Raw genomic sequence first — 21457 nt, forward strand, 5'->3', positions numbered from 1 at the left:
ATTGATAATAATAATCATATTCAAACAGCTTTCTGGCATAACACCGATCTGACTCTCTTTCTGTCTTTCGCTCCAGGCTGAGCCATAATGCACCTGAAAACCCTCAGAATTCTGTTGTGGATGTTGTGTGTAAATTGAATGCAATTCAATTTAAATTGTGTTCTAATTTTATTTACATAACCTTTGTTATGCTGGTTGTGTTGTAACTGCAACTGCAATTTTTTGTTTATTTATTTATTGTTGAACATTAGGGATGTGCCAACCCGGGTGGGACACGGATGGGGGTGCGTGGCTAAAAAAGTTTGGGAACCGCTGCTGTAAAGGAATTCTTCATGGCATGGAGATGGAAGGTATATGATCACCCCCCCTATGAGCAGATGTATTTTTTCAATGCAATGACTGCTGCTGCCCATGATATAGATGCAGAGGCATGTAAAGGATGGATCAGGCATGCAAGATTTTTCCCTAGGTGCATAGCAAGAGGAAATATTGAGTATTATGAAGATGAGGCCGTGTGGCTTATTCGTCAAGAGAGAAGAGACTAGAAGAGACAGACAGCTCTAGTATCTTCTGTTGGAATATTTAATTTGTAGCCACAATCTGAAAAAAAAGAATGAATAATCAATAAAATTTGCATCACAGCATATTTGATTCTGGATCCATTTTTTGCAAGAAGGCAAATTTGACTACAAATGACACTGACATGTAAGCTGCATACAATCTTTGGCTACAATGACAAGCAATGTTGCACTGATTCACATTGAGTGTGGTGTTTTGTATTTTGTTGCCCCTTGTGTAACGAATGAGTAGAAGAGCTCAAACATTTGTGTGCAGGTTGTGTTGTTTGAGGGCAAAATTTGCTTTTGGTTCATATTTTAAAGGTTTTGGCAGAGTTGGAGCCTTTTGCCAACAAAATGTGTCATTTTGACCATTGGTGCCACTGTTTAGGCCTCTGCGTTAACTGTTTTGAAAAATGTGGGTTTTGAGTTGACTGCTGTGTCAAAGAAATCTATAAAAACTGAAAGAGTTTCAGTTCTGCAAATTAGAGATAAAAGCTAAATCTAAACTAAAAGAGCTGAAAGTAACAGATGTAAAAAAGCTTCATCAGAGTTTAAATCATGGGCTGAAGCCGGACTAAACATCAGAACTACTGAGTAAAGATGTGAGCTGCTGCTGGGAAATGAGGTTCTGATGACGGACCAGAACCACCTCTCTCTCTGCTAGTGAATCAAACTAAAGATCAGAACTTCAATCCTGACTTTGGAGGAAAACTGGATCTGACAGAAACCCTGAAGGCACCAAAGGTTTCACCTTTCCACCATTTAAACCTTTTCTGGGTCTGGATGTGAACTGAGGAGAAATAATGATGGAGAGAATGTTCCTCAGGAGCTGGAGGCTGGTTCTGGGTCAGAGTTCTGGGCTCTAATGTTAAACCTGCTGCTGTTCTAACTGCAGCGTTAATAATTTCAATCGATTCTCTTCACCTTAAACACCTCCAGCTGTCCTGTCCTCCTCAGGTGGACCTAGTTCTGTGGGTCCTTGTTAGAACTTCTGGTTCTTGCTGACTGTTTTACTCTCACTTTGGGTCAGATTCTGCTTCCAGAACCAGCTTCAGGCTCATTAATCCTGATCAATATAGAGTCTGCAGACTGGACCCAGAGACAGCAGCTGATGAAGAGTCTTCTGTTCTTCATCCATCAGAACCTTCACTGAGATCTTCTCTCAGAACCAAGATTAAGAATAAATCACTGATGAACGAACAGATCAGACCGATTGTTCAGCCATCAGAGGAGTCGGATCAGTGGAGCAGGTTCTGGTCCTGATGTCCTCTGGTTGGTTCTGGTCCTGATCTCTACCTGCTGAGGAGACGGAAGATCCATTAGAACCCAAAACAGAACAAAAACAGAAACAGACATGAGAACAAACAGAACCACAAACCTTTGACTCTGAGAAGAATTTTTTTCCTTCTCAGTACTTCTCCATCCTTCCAGACTAGACATTCATACTCTCCACTGTCTCTCATTGTGGGATTCATCAGAGTCAGACTGAGGTCTCCAGTTCTCAGCAGGTCTTCTCTTATCTTGGTTCTGTTTCTGTAGAACTGGTTCTGTTCTCCTGGCTGATGAGAACCGTTCTCAAACACATGGACCTTCCTGTCTACTCTGTCCATCCACTCCACTTCAGCATCTCCTGGCAGATCAGGTGTTGTTGTGAACGGCAGCAGGACAGACTCCGCCCCCTTCTCCACCTCCACCTGATGGACTGAGAGAACAACAGAGAGGAAGATGACCTGTAGAGAACAACACAGAGGAAGAGGAGCTGTAGAGAACAATAGAGGCAGAGGAGCTGTAGAGAACAACAGAGGAAGAGGAACTGTAGAGAACAACACAGAGGAAGAGGAACTGTAGAGAACAACAGAGGAAGATGAGCTGTAGAGAACAACAAAGAGGAAGATGAGCTGTAGAGAACAACAGAGGAAGAGGAGCTGTAGATAACAACAGAGGAAGATGAGCTGTAGAGAACAACAGAGGAAGAGGAGCTGTAGAGAACAACAGAGAGGAAGATGAGCTGTAGAGAACAACAGAGAGGAAGATGAGCTGTAGAGAACAACAGAGGAAGAGGAGCTGTAGAGAACAACAGAGGAAAAGGAGCTGTAGAGAACAACAGAGAGGAAGAGGAGCTGTAGAGGCAGCAGCAGCAGGTTTTGATCACTGAAGGATTGTGGGTAAAGCTGAAGGCCAGCAGCAGGTCTTCATCACTGAAGGATTGTGGGTAAAGCTGAAGTCCAGCAGCAGGTCTTCATCACTGAAGGATTGTGGGTAAAGCTGAAGGCCAGCAGCAGGTCTTCATCACTGAAGGATTGTGGGTAAAGCTGAAGGCCAGCAGCAGGTCTTCATCACTGAAGGATTGTGGGTAAAGCTGAAGGCCAGCAGCAGCTCTTCATCACTGAAGGATTGTGGGTAAAGCTGAAGGCCAGCAGCAGCAGGTCTTCATCACTGAAGGATTGTGGGTAAAGCTGAAGGCCAGCAGCAGGTCTTCATCACTGAAGGATTGTGGGTAAAGCTGAAGGCCAGCAGCAGGTCTTCATGACTGAAGGATTGTGGGTAAAACTGAAGGCCAGCAGCAGGTCTTCATGACTGAAGGATTGTGGGTAAAGCTGAAGGCCAGCAGCAGGTCTTCATTACTGAAGGATTGTGGGTAAAGCTGAAGGCCAGCAGCAGGTCTTCATCACTGAAGGATTGTGGGTAAAGCTGAAGGGCAGCAGCAGGTCTTCATCACTGAAGGATTGTGGGTAAAGCTGAAGGCCAGCAGCAGGTGAGAGCAGAAGGTAACAGAAAGGTGCTGCAGAGGATCAGAGTCTTGATGCTGCTGGGATCTTTAGTCCAGCTGCTGCTGACCAGCAGTGTGCAGCTGCTGCTCTTCTTTCTCACATTTCATCTGTGGATCTAAAGTGGAACCTTGAAGAGAAGAAGAGTTCCATCCAGCATGTCTTTGTTCCAGGACAACAGTCCTCTCTGGTGGGTCCACTCAGCATCTCTCACATGTTCTCCATGAACACACTGACACACCTTCATCACCTCCCAGCCTCCTGGTTCCTGCAGCAGCAGCAGCAGCAGCAGCAGCAGCAGGTTCCACTCAGAACATCTCTACATCTATGTCAGCTCCACCCAGATGATCACTTCCCACTCCCACTCTGCTACAGGATCACTTGGTGGTTCCACACTGAGGATGGATCAGAGCTGATCAGAAGGTCTGAGGAACCAGAGGATCCTGCTACTGCTTTAGACCCAGAATACATGAATAAACTACCTGGTTGTGGTTTGATCTGCTGCAAAACCACACTCCATGAAGATCTCACTAAGTTATGGCTCTAAAGCTGCTGCTGGAACAGACTACATGAAAACCCCACTGGGTTCTTGTTCTAAAGCTGCTGTAGAACCAGATTCCATGAAGAATCCACTGGGTTTGGGTTCTAAAGCTGCAGAACCAGACTCAATTAATAACTCGGTGGGTTCTAGTTCTAAAGCTGTGGGAGAACCAGAAACCATGAAGAACCTGCTGATTCTGGTTCTAAAGCTGAAGTAGAATCACACTATATGAAGAACTCATTGGGTTCTGGTTCTAAAGTTGCATCAACTGTTTGTGGCACCAGCATGATGCATGGAGGGAAGAAACTGGACCACTTCCATTTTCAATGGATCCAGCTGCTGCTGCCTAGACTGACCTCTGATCTGCTGCTTCCTCCAGTCTATCACTCCACTGCCCTTTGACCCAGAAATTCAAACAATTGACCTTTTGACCCAGGGATGTAAAATCCCTTTTATCCAGAGATTTAACCACTAACCTTTGACCTTGAGATCAACTTGTTTCTTCATCAGGATGTTTCTCTTCCCTCTGGAGATGATGCAGGTGTAGATCTTAGTGTTAGTGTGTCTATCAGTGAGGTGTTTCAGAGTCAGACTGAGGTCTCCAGTTCTCAGCAGGTCTTCATTCATCTTGGTTCTGTTTCTGTAGAACTGGTCCTGTTCTTCAGGACGATCAGAACCATTCTCATACACATGGACCTTCCAGCGGCTACTGTCCCTCCACTCCACTCTAGCATCTTCAGGCAGGGTAACTGTGGCTCTGCAGGGCAGCAGGACAGACTCCACCCCTGAATCCACCTCCACCTGTGGGACTGAGAGGACAACAAAGGACAAGATGAGTTGGACAGACAGCAGCAGCTCTGAGGACATTTTCTTTGACTGGATGAAGGTCCAACATGTTGGACTGGTTCCAGTCTGAAATGGGTCCCATGTCTCCACTGAACAGAGACAGTGTTGTCTTTGCTGAGGGTCCAATCAGCAGCAGAACCAACTGTTGGACAGAACATCCTCAGTGTGGACAGGAGACCCAGCAGAAAGCTGCAGACTGACCCAACCAGCAGTCAACACTGAGTTCAAGCTGCTGCTGCAGTTTTTCACAGCTTCAACATGTTGATCCAACATCATCATTGAGCTCCTGGTTCCCTCAGACTGGCAGGAAGAACTGGACCCGTCCATCTGGACACCAGAACCAGACCGGCTCTCAGTGGGACCAGTTTCCAGCTGCTCCGTCTTCTCACTGTGGACCAATCAGAAGAACTGAAGCAACATTTCAGATCTTCCTGTCCTCTAGTTTGGTTCCTGACATGTTGGAGAAAGAAGATCCAGTAGAACTGATGCCCGTTAGTTCACTGCAGTGGAAAAAGGGTTCTGGTTCTTTCTAATTGTCTGAGGAGATGAAGACGTCTTCCTCGGTCTACATGAAATTCTTTGGGTTCTCCTGAGTCCCTCAACTTCTTGCCCCTTCCTCATGGATCAGATTTTGGACCCGGATCAGCTTTTGGACCCAGGAAGGTTCTAATCAGCTTTCGTGGAGAGGTTCTGCTGGGTTCAAGATTCTCTGTCTGCAGGAAGGAGGAAGTGTGGAAGCGACTGAACCAGGAGAAGATCCAGTCTCGGATATGAGCTAGAAGACCAACAGACATCAGGTTCTGCTGCAGGTCTGGATGGGTCAAAGTTCTCCAGACCTTTTCATTCTGCTGAGGGTTCAGGTTGGATCAATTTCATAGTGGAACCAGCTCTAGTTGGTGTGAATGAAGATAAATCTGGGTTTTTATGAAGCTGGCCAGAGATCCAGAACATTCAAGAACCCAGCTGACAGAAATACCAGCTAAAAGGTGAGAGAAGCAGAACCTCTTGGATCTTTGAGGGATTGTTCTTTTGCGTTCTGGAAGGAGCCATGTTTCTGATGGTGGTCAGAGATTAAATGTTTCTGTAACAGCCAGAACCAGTTCACTGTTTGAGGTCCAACTAATCAGGGAGAGTGAAAAAGAACTGTTCCTATCCAAATCAGAACCTGGGCCTCATTCCTTCTACTATCATGTATATTTAGTGAGAAATGCTGCAAACATTGATCTGATGTTCTGGTTCCACTGCTTTCAGGACAAATGTTCCTGTCAGATGTGAAAACAGCAGTTCTGGTTTCATGCTGCAAGAACTTAAATGCTGTTGTTTCTCCTCTGGTCTGTCTGTCGGTTCTGCTCTCCAACTTGTTCCTCCAGCAGTGGAGCCGGTACCGGGTCAAAGCTGCTCCTTCAATCCCAGCAATGCTTCCATTGATCAGAGTGTTGTCAGGAGAAGTGCTGAAAACTTGGAGCTGGAAACTGGACCCTGCCTGGACCGGACCTCTGCCTCCTGCAATGGTTCCTCATCTTCACTCATTCTAATGTGTCGTTATGATCAATGAAAGCAGGAAAAATGCTGAGTCATGACATCACATTTACTGGGACTCTGAAGCTGAAACTCACACATTTCACTTTCAGCTTCTAAGGAGCCTCTGATCAGTATTGATCACAGCTGATCAGCTGATTGAAAAATACAACAACACAATTAGACCCCTGACCTTTGACCCAGAAAGGTAAACCATTGACCTTTGACCCGGAGAGTTATACCACTGACCTTTGACCCAGAGATTTTAACTACTGACCTTTGACCCAGAGATCTAACCACTGACCTTTGACCTTCAGATCAACTTGTTTCTTTATCAGGATGTTTTCCTCCCCACTGGAGACGATGCAGGTGTAAATGTCAGTGTCTTCATCTGTGGGATGTTCCAGAGTCAGACTCAGGTCTCCAGTTCTGAGCAGGTCTTCATTCATCTTGGTTCTGTTTCTGTAGAACCAGTTCTGTTCTTTAGTATTATCAGAACCGTTCTCATACACATGGACCCTCCTGCCTCCTCTGTCCCTCCACTCCACTCTAGCATCTTCAGGCAGGGTAACTGTGGTTCTGATGGGCAGCAGGACAGACTCCTCCCCTGAATCCACCTCCACCTGTGGGACTGAGAGGACAACAAAGGACAAGATGAGTTGGACAGACAGTAGCAGCAGCTCTGAGGACATTTTCTTTGACTGGATGAAGGTCCAACATGTTGGACTGGTTCCAGTCTGAAATGGGTCCCATGTCTCCACTGAACACAGACAGTGTTTTCTTTGCTGAGGGTCCAATCAGCAGCAGAACCGACTGTTGGACAGAACGTCCTCAATGTGGACAGGAGACCCAGCAGAAAGCTGCAGACTGACCCAACCAGCAGTCAACACTGACTTCAAGCTGCTGCTGCAGTTTTTCACAGCTTCAACATGTTGATCCAACGCCATCATTGAGCTCCTGGTTCCCTCAGAGTAGCAGGAGGAACTGGACCCGTCCATCTGGACACCAGAACCAGCCCGGCTCTCATGGGGACCCAGCTAAAAGCAACACACTTATGCCACCACACCATGGCTAAATTGTGTGAATTTTGAACAATATGTCACATGGGGAAAGAATAGAAAAACAGACCAGAAGTTATTTAACATTGACAGCCACCAAGGATCCGCCTTCACGGCAGATTGCATGCTGTTGAGCCAAACCCCTCCTAGGCCGTGGGCCAGAATCTGTACGATGACTTTTCGTATGAACTGTCAGGGGGCAACTTTATTTCACTTGGATAAGTTGCTACACATAGCAGTGATTTCAAAACACCAGTGTTCCCATGTTTTCACTTGCAAATTAATAGGTTTAAGCCGATAGAAAAATCTAAACTGTAGCGCTCCGGTCCAAGAGGTCACGTGATTTGATTTTTGCTGCTCAGCCAATCAGATCACTGTATTGACAGCTGTGCAAGTTCAACCAGTTCATCATGGCTGCGCCCGTAAGTTGTTGTTTGCATCTGTTTCCAGACAATGAAAGCCCATTAATTGCATTTTCTGCTGCCAGTTGCCAGTTGTCAGAGATCCTCATGGCAAGGAAAAAGAAACAGCCCAGACCATCCATCCATTTTCTAACATGCTTATCCCTGCTGGGTTCGCAAAGTGCCGGTGCGGATTTCAAGCTGTCAATGGGCGAGACGCGGGGTACAACCTGGACATGTCGCCAGTCCATCGCAGGGCAGAAATAGCCCAGACTTTTGTCCAATTCACTATGATATCACCAAGATCTGCTGCACAGGTGTCATGCCAAACGACTTATCCCCGCATGAATTTGTATCTCCTGCGTCGGGAGCGCATTCAGCTGGAAGAATGAATCCAATCAACTCCCCCTCCCTGGGCTGTCACCTTACCGTGGTGGAGGGGTTTGAGTGTCCCAATCCCCTCCCTGGGCTGCCACCTTACCATGGTGGAGGGGTTTGAGTGTCCCAATGATCCTAGGAGCTATGTTGTCAGGGGCTTTAAGCCCCTAGTAGGGTCACCCAAGGCAGATAGGTCCTAGGTAAGGGACCAGACAAAGAGCAGCCCAAAAAGCCCCTTATGATGATCTACACAAATGGATGCCGTGTTCCCTTGCCTGGACGCGGGTCACCGGGGCCCCACTCTGGAGCCAGGCCTGGAGGTGGGGCTTTTGCCCATGGAGCCCGGCCAGGCTCAGCCCGAAGAGGAAACATGGGTCCCCCTTCCAATGGGCTCACCACCTGTTGGAGGGGCCAAAGGGGTCGGGTGCATTGAACAACGGGTGGCAGTAGAGGGCGGGGACCTTGGCGTTCCCATCCTCGGCTGCAGAAGCTGGCTCTAGGGACGTGGAATGTCACCTCTCTGGTGGAGAAGGAGCCTGAGCTTGTGCGCGAGGTTGAGAAGTTCCGACTAGAGATAGTCGGACTCACCTCGACGCATGTCTCTGGCTCTGGAACCAGTCTCCTTGAGAGGGCTGGACATTCTTCCACTCTGGAGTTGCCCCTGGTGAGAGGCGCCGAGCTGGGGTGGGCATACTTGTTGCCCCTCATCTCGGTACCTGCACGTTGGGGTTAAACCGGTGAACAAAAGGGTGGCCTCCCTCCGCATACGTGTGGGGGGACGGGTTCTGACTGTTGTTTGTGCTTATGCGCCAAACAGCAGTTCAGATTACCCACCCTTTTTGGAGTCCTTGGAGGGGGTACTGGAGAGTGCCCCTCTTGGGGACACCCTCGTTCTGCTGGGGGACTTCAATGCTCACGTGGGCAATGACAGTGAGACCTGGAGAGGCATGGTTGGGAGGAATGGCCCACCTGATCTGAACTCGAGTTGTGTTCTGTTGTTGGACTTCTGTGCTGGTCACAGATTGTCTATCACGAACACCATGTTCAAGCATAAGGGTGTCCACATGTGCTCTTGGCACCAGGACACCCTAGGCTACAGTTCAATGATCGACTTTGTTGTCGTTTCATCTGACCTGCGGCCGCATGCCTTGGACACTCGGGTGAAGAGAGGGGCGGAGCTCTCCACCGACCAATACCTGGTGGTGAGTTGGCTCTGATGGTGGGGGAGGAAGCCGGTCAGACCTGGCAGGCCCAAACGTATTGTGAGGGTTTGCTGGGAACATCTGGCAGAGTCCCCTGTGAGACGGAGCTTTAACTCCCACCTCCGGGAGAGCTTTGAACACGTCCTGATGGAGACGGGGGGCCATGTTCCGCGCCTCTATTGTTGAGTCGGCTAGTCTGAGCTGTGGTCACAATATTGTCGGTGCATGTCGCGGTGGCAACCCTTGAACACGCTGGTGGACACCAGCTGTGAGGGAAGCCGTCAAGCTGAAGAAGGAGTCCTACTGGGCTTTATTGGCCTGTGGGACTCGGCAGTCGAAGCGGCAGGTGGCTCTGCTAGCAGCCGAGGCAAAAACTCGTGCGTGGGAGGAGTTCGGAGAGGCCATGGAGAAAGACTTCTGTACGGCTTTGAGGCGATTCTGGTCCACCATCCGGCGTCTCAGGAGGGGGAAGCAGTGCGGTACCAATACTGCTTACAGTGGGGGTGGTGTGCTGCTAACCTCGACTCGGGATGTCGTGCGTCGGTGGGCGGAATACTTCGACGACCTCCTTAATCCCACCAACACGTCTTCCATTGAGGAAACAGAGCCTGATGACTCTGGGTCGGGTTCTCACATCACTGGTGCTGAGGTCGCCGAGGTTGTTAAAAAGCTCCTCGGTGGCAAGGCCCCTGGGGTGGATGAGATTCGCCCTGAGTTCCTTAAGGCTCTGGATGTTGAGGGGCTGTGTTGGTTAACGCGGCTCTGCAGCATCACGTGGACATCGGGGGCAGTTCCCCTGGATTGGCAGACTGGGGTGGTGGTCCCCCTGGGACACCGGAGGGTGTGTTCCAACTACAGAGGAATCACACTCTTAAGCCTCCCTTGAAAGGTCTATTCAGGGGTTCTGGAAAGGAGGGTCCGTCGGATAGTCGAATCTCGGATTCAGGAAGAGCAGTGTGGTTTTCGTCCTGGCCGTGGAACACTGAATCAGCTCTACACCCTCAGCAGGATCCTGGAGGGGGCATGGGAGTTCGCCCAACCAGTCTACATGTGTTTTGTGGATCTGGAGAAGGCATTCAACCGTGTCCCCCGAGGGATCCTGTGGGGGGTACTCCGGGAGTATGGAGTACCGGGCCCTTTAATAAGGGCTATCAGGTCTCTGTACGACCGGTGTCAGAGTCTGCTCCTCCATAACAATCCAGGAGTGACTAGATAGGGGAGGCATAATCCAAATACTTTATTTGTTATGAGGACAAGCTGCACTGACTTTCCTGTCAGCTTTAAGTCTTTGCTGGCTCCAAATGGCGAATCCAATATCAACATTAGTTGGGCTTTTCTGCAATTCACTTCCAGATTTTATCCCATCTCCCCTTGAGTTCAACCACCGAAGCCAGTCTGCATACCAGCACATCCAGCTTTTCGGCCCTGCTCCTACAACATCTGGGTCTGTTTGTTCACCACCTTAGTGATCGCTTCATATGCTTCAGGTAGACTGATCAAGGCCAAATGGCTACCAACATCCGCTGTATTTGCTGATACATCAAAAATCCACCAAATCCAATAAGTAGAAATCCAAATATCATGAATCCAAATATGCATACGTCTCCACGTCCAGTACTGACAAAGTCGAAAGAAACACTGTTTTCCATCCAAGAATATAGGGTGTATCCCACGAGATAAGTCAAATTGGGACAGAATGGGTCCCCCTTTCGCTGCCTACCCGTTGAAAAAATTTTATCAATAGCATTGCGAGACCAGCTTACCAGATCCATGGTTTTCAGAGTTCAGGTGATATGAAGAAAATGCTCAGAAAGACAAGACATAGCAGCAGAAGCGGGAGAGGAGGAGGGGGGCTGAAAGCTGGAGAGGAGAGAAAAAACACGACCGACCTCGAAGAGAGACATAACAGAAAAGGCCTGACCCACAGAAAACCACTGATCCAGATATTTAAAACCCTGACCTCTGACCCAGACACTTAAACCACTGACCTTTGACCTGGAGATCAACTTGCTTCTTGATCAGGTTGTTTCTCTTCCCTCTGGAGACGATGCAGGTGTAGGTGTTAGTGTCTCCATCTGTGAGCTGTTCCAGAGTAAGACTGAGGTCTCCAGTTCTCAGCAGGTCTTTGTTAATCTTGGTTCTGTTTCTGTAGAACTGGTCCTGTTCTTTAGAATGATCAGAACCGTTCTCATACACATGGACTTTCCTTTTTCCTTTGTCCATCCACTCCACTCTAGCATCTCCAGGCAGGAGTGGTCTGGTTCTGCAGGGCAGCAGGACAGACTCCTTCTCTGAATCCACCACCACGTTGTATTCTAGAGGGCAACAAAGGACAAGATGAGATGGACAGACAGCAGCAGCAGCTCTGATGGTCACATGACTGTCTCCTCCTTGTCTCTGGGTCTCCTGCTGGTGGAGGACTTTCAGTGTTCAGACTGAAGAAGGTCCAGCAGGTTGTTGGAGGACGTGGACCAACCAGGTGACCTGAGCTCACCTGACGTCTGTCTCCTGTCTGACAGAAACCAGTTTAAACCAGTTTCTGATGGAGATATGTTTTCTTCTTCAGGACATGTGGAGCAGCTACCAGAGAAGGAGTCAGAACCTACTGAGGAACCCATCAGATGGATGGATGAGTGAGAAGTGTTGCTGGATCTAAGAGTGTGGAGCAGATGATGAGCAGAGAGCTGAGAACCTCTGAGGTCCTGTGTTCATGGACCATGATGGAAGCATCAGCTCAGAGATCTCTGTCCATCTCCACACTGAGCTTCTGGTGAACTGGGAAGCAGCTGCTGACTGACAGCAGACCAAGCAGCTCTGCTTCCTCCTCAGTCACTGACTCAGCAGTTTCTGCCTCTGCTTGTCCTCAACCAGACAAAGAGACATGAAGCTGCTGAGATCTGACCCACAATCCACCAGACGGTTCCTCAGAGGAGCTTCCAGAGTCCTGCTCAGGATCCTCACAGAGAAGGTTGTGGCAACGACAGGAGACCAGGCAGTGACCATCAGCATTATGGGTAATGGAGTTTTAGAGACTCACCTGACATGAAACAGAGCCGATTACGATATAAAAGACCTGCAACAATCAGAACCAGAACCACGAGAACCAAGAGAACCTGGAGAACTGTGGGCCATGACGGTGCTGTGGAGACACACAAAGAACATTATGACCTCTGACCTGGACCTACAACAGCTGTTAGCTTCAATAATCAATCAATTGATCAATCAATCAATCAATCAATCAATCAAAAATCAATCTTTATTGTCAACTACAATTCTCATTGTAATCTAAATTTCAGTTCCAGTACAACCGTCCATCACATACATAAACAAACATTTTGGGGGAACGATTGACTGAGGGAACGATTGTGTCATGGTCCCTCCATGCAGGAGGAGGGAAAAGGAAGAGAGCAGATGCTCAGAAAAAGGGAGCAGCATCAGTTGAAAATGAGAGAAAGCCTCCCTGGACCGTGGATCTTACTTAGGTTATTAAATACAGAGCGTCTGTTGGTGCCTAAAAAGCTGAAGTTTGTTTTTCTTTGCTTTCCTTCAGGTTCATGGTTTGTAAAATTAAATTTCAGTCTGACCCACTCCTGTAATACTAATATTAATGTTGTGGGTCTTTGGTTTAATTTTTCCCTTGACTTCCTCAGAGAAAAACTTCTCATTTCTCCTCGTTCTTCAGCCAATCAGTGAACAGCAGTGTGTTCACCTCACATCTCAGTCCTATTCTACTCTGTTCCTACCAGCTGCTGAGAGGGCCAAACTTAGACAACCTGGAAGGAAAATAAACTATTTGAAATGTTCACAAAGTGAGTAGAGCCCATTGAAAACGGGCCTTAGGCTTGAAGCAGCTTCTTCCTCACTGCTGCAGCTTGGATTCCAGATTCTGTTCAAGGTGTTCATCATGAATGGACTATGGAGACGTGGTTCTGATCCAGAAGAGTCCAGATATTCTACTTATGCTATGGAAAATATCCAGATGCTCCTAAATTTACCGTTTCAGTCTCAGAACTTTTGGCACTTTAGTCCGACTTTCTAATCTCAGTAAATCTTTGTTTCTACTGTGCTGATTTCTAACTTAATAATGCCAAAGAATGTGTGAGCTGTTATATCGTACATTTATGTCTTTGATCATGGCATATGAATTATTTATTTCAAATTCACAAGAAATTAATCTAGACATTTCTGAGTGCATAAAGGCTGAGGTTTCCTCCCATGTGGCCACATTATTTCTATTATTTCATCAACGATTGAATTCATAGCCCTCATAGCCCTGAGAACTGATGATGAAGGCACAAGAACAAGTGTAAATATAACTTTAAATAAATGCTTAGTATCAGAAGCAGCCCAGAATGCAGCTGGTTGAATCTGAGTGTAAAAGATTTGTTGTGAATACTGTCAGGAATCTCTGAGTGAAACAGGGAAACCCAATCAGCTAGACAGCATCTCTGAGGTCAGCATTGAGGCTCAGACTTTTACATCCTGTTGAATCTGCTGGAGCAGAACTAGAAGAAGCTCGGATCAGGGGAGAAGCCAAGAACCTAGTCTGTCCTCTTTGGAAGACTGTACCTGCTAGGGCTGAGTTTAAAACATTGATTCATTGATTTGAATCAACTACATGAGTAGTAAACTATTGTAATTTTGTTTGGTCAGGTTATGTTAAATGAAAAGTACATGATTAATGTAACTGCACTGGGTTAAATTCTTATTGTAAATATTCAAATTTTTCCTAAAATTAGTTTCTGCTATTTGCAGCATTAGTTCTTTAGATAATGTCTTCCATAGCCAAGTCAAATGTGTGATAACCTTAACTGAATCAAAAATCAAACTGGATCGTGAATTGAATTGATTTAGGAAATCTGAATCAATACCCTGCTCTAGTACCTACACCCCACCCAGCTTAACCCGGTCTGAGCCAATCCTGAAATGTGGTCCAGGGACCACACTAAATCCATCCTATGGCCCCAAATGACCCCAGGGCCACATGTTGGAAACCACTGCTATTACCGCCTAATCCTCACGGTAGCAGATTCAGATTATGGGATGTTTTCACAGCGTTAGAAACAAGAAACTACAGTAAACATCAAAACATTGATGGACCTCGTCATTCTGTAGATATGATAATTTTAACCTAATAATGAACAGCAATGTTCATCCAGGGTTTAAAGGTCGATGGAAGGAGATGGACAGGTCTGACATTTCTGTTTGTGTTTCTGTTGTGAATCACTCATGTGGAAATTTAGCAGAAGCTGCTGCTGTGAGCTTTGATGCTGCAGTTACTTTGACTGCAGTCATGTCTTGATGACATCAAAAGCTGAATGACTTTAAATTTCCTGCACTTAAATTCTGACAAGACAGAAGTTGTAATTTTTGGACCCGAGTCCTCAAAAATAAACTTCTTAACCAATCACTTAATCTGGCTGGCATTAACTTGGCCTCTGGTAATAAAGTAAAAAATCTTGGTGTTGTTTTCGACCAAGACATGTCATTTAAATCCATATTAAACAGGTTTGCAGAGTTTCCTTTTTTCACCTCAGGAATATCGCCAAACTTAGAAACATTCTGTCCAGGGGTGATGCTGAAAAACTAGTCCATGCATTTGTTACTTCAAGGCTGGACTATTGTAATTCTTTACTATCAGGAAGTCCACAAAATGCAGTTCAAAGCCTTCAGCTGATCCAAAATGCTGCAGCAAGAGTTCTGATGAAAATCAACAAGAGGGATCATATTTCTCCAATTTTAGCTTCCCTTCATTGGCTTCTTGTTAAATCAAGAATAGAATTTAAAATTCTTCTTCTAACGTATAAAGCCCTTAATAATCAAACTCCATCATATATCAGAGCTCTGATTACCCCGTATGTTCCTAACAGAGCACTTCGCTCTCAGACTGCAGGTCTGCTGGTGGTTCCTAGAGTCTCTAAAAGTAGAATGGGAGGCAGATCCTTTAGCTATCAGGGTCCTCTCCTGTGGAACCAACTCCCAGTTTTGGTTCGTGAGGCAGACACCCCGTCTACTTTCAAGAATAATCTTAAAACTTTCCTAGTTATGCTGCTATAGACTTAGGCTGCTGGAGGACCTTAGGGTCTGTTTTTCTCACTCTACTGAGTTCTACTGTTCTCCAGTTTTGCATTGCTTGTTGTCATTTCAGCTTTTAATTTTTCTTCATAGCAGGTACACCTGGTCTGGCTTTCTGTTAGCTGTGACATCATCCAGGGAAGACAGATCACCCACTACTACCATCTAGATGGTAGTAGCATCAGATTCCTGGATCAATGTGTGCTTCTGTGCTTTTTTGTCTGTCTTGTTGTGTCTCTGCCCTGTCTTCTGTAACGCCCATAGTTCAGGAGTGTTTCATGAATTGCCACTATATAAATAAAATTGAATTAAATTCTGACTCAAGATTATTGACATTTATTCATATTATATATATATATATATATATATATATATATATATATATATATATATATATATATATATATATATATATATATATATATATATATATATAATATACACATTCTGTTTACTCAAAAACCTTGTCTCTGTCATGGTTTTCAGGTGACGAGCCCACATGCAGATACGATCGGGAGGCAATGCACAGTTTTAAGATGTTTATTTTAGGAAACAGGCAGATCTATGGACGGAACTACGGGTGAGTCAGCTGGGTCAGAACGTCAAGGCTGGCGAGTCTGTAAGAAAGAGGAAGTAAGAAACTCTGAAAGTTGAACCAGGGGAATTGCTAGAAGTGCACTGCTTACCATTTAGCTGGGCGGACCTAACCGGGAAGAAGTAGCGTCGGGAGTACTCTATGATTCTACTCAGCTGGAGTTAGGCGACTGGTGGCTGAGGACGGCTGATGTAACTGGCGAGGGATCCTGAGCGAACCTCGTCGGCAACGGTTGACAGATGGATTGACCAGAGTGAATGCAGAACCAGCAGAAACCGGGAGAGGGGAACTCAGGCCTCGCTGGGTAACATCCAGGAAGTATGAGGGGAGCGCCAGAGCAAAATCTGAGCAGGCGGTTCTGCTGGTCTGTTTCTTCGGAACGAGACGTCAAGACGGGTGAGTGCATCCAAGCACAAAAATCTGAGGCAAAACAGAGATCCAAAAATTAGTCAAAAAACGAAGAGCAAAAACTCACAAGCTGGTTTCCGAGAGTAGGGACAGAGGCCACGTCGTACCACGACTGGTTAAGGCTCTGGCGTCTTCCATCTGTCAGCGCTCTGCTTAAGAAGCCAGAGGAAGCCGCCTGCAACGAGCTGCAGGTGTGGGCCACGCCTCCTCAGCCAACCAGACACACCTGAGGAATAGAGTTAGAGTAGAGCAGCACACAGAGAATCCTGACACTACCCCCCCCCTCAACGGCCGCCTCCTGGCGGCCCAGACGAAGAGGTGCTGGGCTGAGTAGCCCAAAAATCTGAAATCAAGTCCTTATTCAATATAGTAGCTGCGGAAACCCACGAGCGCTCCTCAGAGCTACAACCCTCCCAGTCGACGAGGTATTGGTGACCCCTACCTCGCCGACGGGCATCCACAACCCTGAGAACCCGAGGGTTCTGACTGTCCTGGGAGGGTGGAGGGGGTCCGGAAGGAGGGCACAAGTTGCTGTCCAAAACGGGCTTGATCTGGGACACATGAAAAGTAGGGTGTACTCGGGAGTGAGGGGGCAGACGTAAACGGACGGTGCTCGGGTTAATCACCGTCTCTATCTCATAGGGACCAGTGAACCAGGGAGCAAGCTTCTTAGCGGATGGGTTGGACAAAACGTCTCTGGAGGATAACCAAACCTTCTGACCGGGGCGATACTGAGGAGCTGGTCGGCGGTGCTGGTCGGCAAACCTCTTGCTCCGCTCTGCGGTGCGAGTGAGGGCAGTGATAGTTGTTCTCCAGATGTCCTGGCAGCGAGCAATGTAGTCGTTTACGGAGGTGAAGGGAATCCTGAGTTCATCTGTGGGTAGAAGTGGAGGCTGATATCCTAAAGCAACCTCAAAAGGTGAACGTCCAGTAGCTGAGGTGATGTGTGAGTTGAGGGCATACTCCACCCAGGGCAAAAACTTGTTCCAGTCAGAGGGTGAAGATGACGTAAGGCAGCGGAGAGTAGTTTCTAATTGCTGGTTCATGCGTTCCGTTTGGCCATTAGTCTGAGGATGATATCCAGAGGTGAGTGTATAACGGGCACCCAGAGCAGAGCAAAAGTGCCGCCAGACCTGGGAGATAAACTGAGGACCCCGGTCAGAGAGGATGTCAACAGGGATGCCGTGAAGTTTGAACACATGTTTGATAAGAAGCTGGGCTGTCTGGAGGGCGTTGGGTAATTTGCGGATGGGAATAAGATGACAGGACTTAGAAAACCGATCAACTACCGTCAAGATAGTTGACATACCTTGGGACAAGGGGAGACCGGTAACGAAATCAATCGCAATGTAGGACCATGGACGTCTGGGGATGGGAAGAGGATTTAACAAACCGGAAGGTGGCTGCGTAGAAGACTTATTCTGGGCGCAAACGGGACAGGCGAGAACATATTCTCTAACATCCTTAGTCCATGAAGGCCACCAGAAACGCCGGGAGACCTGGGACTGGGTTCTATAAATGCCCGGATGGGCGGAAAACTTCGTGTCATGACTCCAACGTAGAACCTCAGGACGAACAGACTGGGGAACGTACTTAAGCCCAGGTGGCCCTGTACCTGGGTCCGGGTCTAAAAGTTGGGCCTGTCTGATTCTGTCCTCCAGATCCCAATGCAGTGCTCCAACAGTACAAGTGGGAGGAAGAATCGGTTCCGGCTCCCTCTCTTGTTCAAAAGAGGTAAACAGACGGGACAGTGCATCAGGCTTGACATTTCTGGAGCCGGGTCTGTAGGTGATGGTGAGGTTGAATCGAGAGAAAAACAAAGACCAACGGGCCTGTCTTGAGTTGAGTCGACGGGCTGACTGCAGATAGGAGAGGTTCTTGTGATCTGTCCATATTATGATGGGCTGCTCGGATCCCTCTAACCAGTGCCGCCACTCCTCCAACGCTAGTTTAATAGCTAGTAGCTCACGATCACCTACATCATAGTTCTGCTCTGCCGGGGATAAACGACGGGAGAAGAACGCACAAGGGTGCAACTTACGGTCAACCTCCGACTGTTGGGACAAAACCGCTCCCACCCCGGTATTAGAGGCATCGATCTCTAAGATAAACTGTTTGGCTGGGTCGGGGTGAACTAGTATGGGAGCCTGGGAAAAACGGGACTTAAGTTTACTAAAAGCCTCCTCGGCCTCTGGACTCCAGACATAAGGAACCTTGGGGGAAGTGAGAGCATGTAAAGGAGATGCTACCTGACTATAGTTCCTGATAAAGCGCCGATAGAAGTTAGCGAAACCAAGAAAGCGTTGGAGCTGTTTGCGCGACTCAGGAACAGGCCATTCCACCACTGCCCTTATCTTTTCCGGATCAGACTTCACCTGTCCGCCCTCTAAAACCAGACCAAGAAAGGAAACAGAAGACTGGTGAAAATCACACTTCTCGGCCTTAACAAATAAGCGATTTTCTAATAATCGCTGGAGAACAAGACGGACGTGTTGTTTATGTTGTTCTAGGTCACGAGAGTAAATCAGGATATCGTCTAGATAGACGAAAACAAAAACATTCAGAAAATCCCGAAGGACATCGTTCACTAATGCTTGAAAAACTGCCGGAGCATTGCACAAACCAAAAGGCATGACTAAGTATTCAAAGTGACCTAGCGGGGTCTTAAAGGCCGTTTTCCACTCATCCCCCTGTCTCACCCGAACCAAATGATAAGCGTTGCGCAGATCAAGTTTAGTAAAGATCTTAGCATTCTGGACTGGTTCGAGGGCTGAGGATAATAGAGGGAGGGGTACTTATTCTTAACGGTTATTTGGTTAAGCCCTCGATAATCGATACAGGGTCGAAGGGTACCATCCTTCTTACCAACGAAAAAAAAGCCGGTGCCCAATGGGGAGGATGAAGGACGGATTAACCACGTAGCTAGAGATTCCCCTATATACTTCTCGAGCGCTTGACGTTCTGACCTGGAGATGTTGTAGAGCCGACTCACCGGTAGTGGAGCCCCAGGCAATAGGTCAATAGCGCAATCGTAAGGGCGATGTGGGGGAAGTGAACAAGCCTGAGTCTTACTGAATACCCTCTGAAGATCTTGGTATTCTTCCGGAACTAGCGAGAGGTCAATAACGTCCCCAGATTCTGTCTCAGGGGAAGGGGTAACAGATACAGGGCGAGCGGACTGTAAGCAACGAGAATGACAAGCTGGAGACCAAGATTCTAATCGGGACTCGGCCCAGTTAAACTGCGGGCTGTGGACACTTAACCAGGCTAAACCCAAAACAACGGGTGAACGCTTTACAGGGAACACGAAAAACGAAAGTGGTTCCCGGTGGTTACCCGAAACTATCACTACTAGTGGTCGAGTGCGATGGGTGATTAAAGTTAAACTCTGCCCATCCAAGGACGACACCCGGAGAGGCTCGGGTAAAGGTTCGACCGGCACACGAAGCTGATCCACTATGGTTTGGTCAATTAGGTTGAAGTCCGAACCGGAATCAACTAGAGCCGAGACATCGAAAGTCTCTTGATCAAACATTAACGTAACTGGTAAATGTAAGCGAGAAAGAGATGGCGCCTTAGTGACTACTCGGGGGCTAGAACTACTAACGTCCACCGTTCTCCCCGTTACGAACGGTGGACTGGGTCTTTTGGCCGAACCGGACAATCTCTAAGGAAATGACCTTCCCCTCCACAGTATAGACATAAGTTGCCCGCGAAGCGCTGTTGACGCTCCTTATTAGTTAAACCAACCTGGCCCAACTGCATGGGTTCGGGAGGTGGTGGAGCGGACCGAGGTTCCCTATGGGTGAGCGTGGAAGAGGTGGATGATCGCAAGACTTGGTTCGGTCTAACTCGGCTCCGACTACGTAGCCGGGTATCCAACCGGATAGCTAGCGCCACAAAATCCTCAAAATCCCCGGGTTCCTCCACCCGGGCTAATTCATCCTTAAGGGATTCATCAAGAGCCTGAAAAAATACTGCCTTTAACGGTCTTGGTTGCCAATCCGCCGCTGCGGCAACCGTACGAAACTCCACTGAGAAGTCTGATACGCGTCGACCGTGCTGTCTTAACGAGAGGAGATGACGAGACTGGTGAGCCGAATCTAACTCGGGTGAAAAAATAGTTTTAAATTCGGTAAAGAATTCCTGAAAAGTAACCCCGAATGACTGACAATCAGGGAATCGAGCCTCAGCCCATCTAAGTGCCTTACCTGTTAGGAGTCGTAATACATAAGATATCTTAACCTCATCTGAGGCGAATGTCTGGGGGGATCGGTTAAACACCAGTTTACACTGAAAAAGGAAACCTCCGCAATCCCCATGGTCACCAGAGAATTTCTCCGGACTAGGTGACGCGCCCTCAAGTGGCGGAGCCCAAAGCTGATTATCAGTGCTCGGAGCGACGGGAGGCGGGGTGCTAATGTTTTGAGTGACAGGCGACGTCATCGCGGAAGTAACTGTGTCCATGAGCTGGCTAAACTGAGCGGCTAATCTATGAAGCTGTTCCTGTGTTGAATTGACGGCTAAACCTAGCGACTGCATCTGCTCTTGCTGTGCGGCTAACTGCCGCCCGAACGTATCCGCTGGACTTTGGTGGCCAGAGCCTTCTTCTGTCATGGTTTTCAGGTGACGAGCCCACATGCAGATACGATCGGGAGGCAATGCACAGTTTTAAGATGTTTATTTTAGGAAACAGGCAGATCTATGGACGGAACTACGGGTGAGTCGGCTGGGTCAGAACGTCAAGGCTGGCGAGTCTGTAAGAAAGAGGAAGTAAGAAACTCTGAAAGTTGAACCAGGGGAATTGCTAGAAGTGCACTGCTTACCATTTAGCTGGGCGGACCTAACCGGGAAGAAGTAGCGTCGGGAGTACTCTATGATTCTACTCAGCTGGAGTTAGGCGACTGGTGGCTGAGGACGGCTGATGTAACTGGCGAGGGATCCTGAGCGAACCTCGTCGGCAACGGTTGACAGATGGATTGACCAGAGTGAATGCAGAACCAGCAGAAACCGGGAGAGGGGAACTCAGGCCTCGCTGGGTAACATCCAGGAAGTATGAGGGGAGCGCCAGAGCAAAATCTGAGCAGGCGGTTCTGCTGGTCTGTTT

General features: G+C 47.7%; 1 protein-coding gene across 1 annotated transcript in view; it reads right to left on the minus strand.

The window, feature by feature from the left end:
- The window catches only part of LOC105923632, an 869484-nt gene that overhangs the window by 731522 nt on the left and 116505 nt on the right, over positions 1-21457 (minus strand). Inside the window, exons 12-15 of the mRNA XM_036132247.1 lie at positions 12310-12411; positions 11261-11587; positions 6851-6864; positions 4346-4670 (exon numbers count right to left, since the gene is read on the minus strand). Of these exons, the coding sequence (XP_035988140.1) occupies positions 4346-4670; positions 6851-6864; positions 11261-11587; positions 12310-12411 (768 nt within the window). The remainder of the gene's footprint in view (positions 1-4345; positions 4671-6850; positions 6865-11260; positions 11588-12309; positions 12412-21457) is intronic.

Source organism: Fundulus heteroclitus, unplaced genomic scaffold (assembly GCF_011125445.2).
Source record: "Fundulus heteroclitus isolate FHET01 unplaced genomic scaffold, MU-UCD_Fhet_4.1 scaffold_49, whole genome shotgun sequence".
Lineage (NCBI taxonomy): Eukaryota > Metazoa > Chordata > Actinopteri > Cyprinodontiformes > Fundulidae > Fundulus > Fundulus heteroclitus.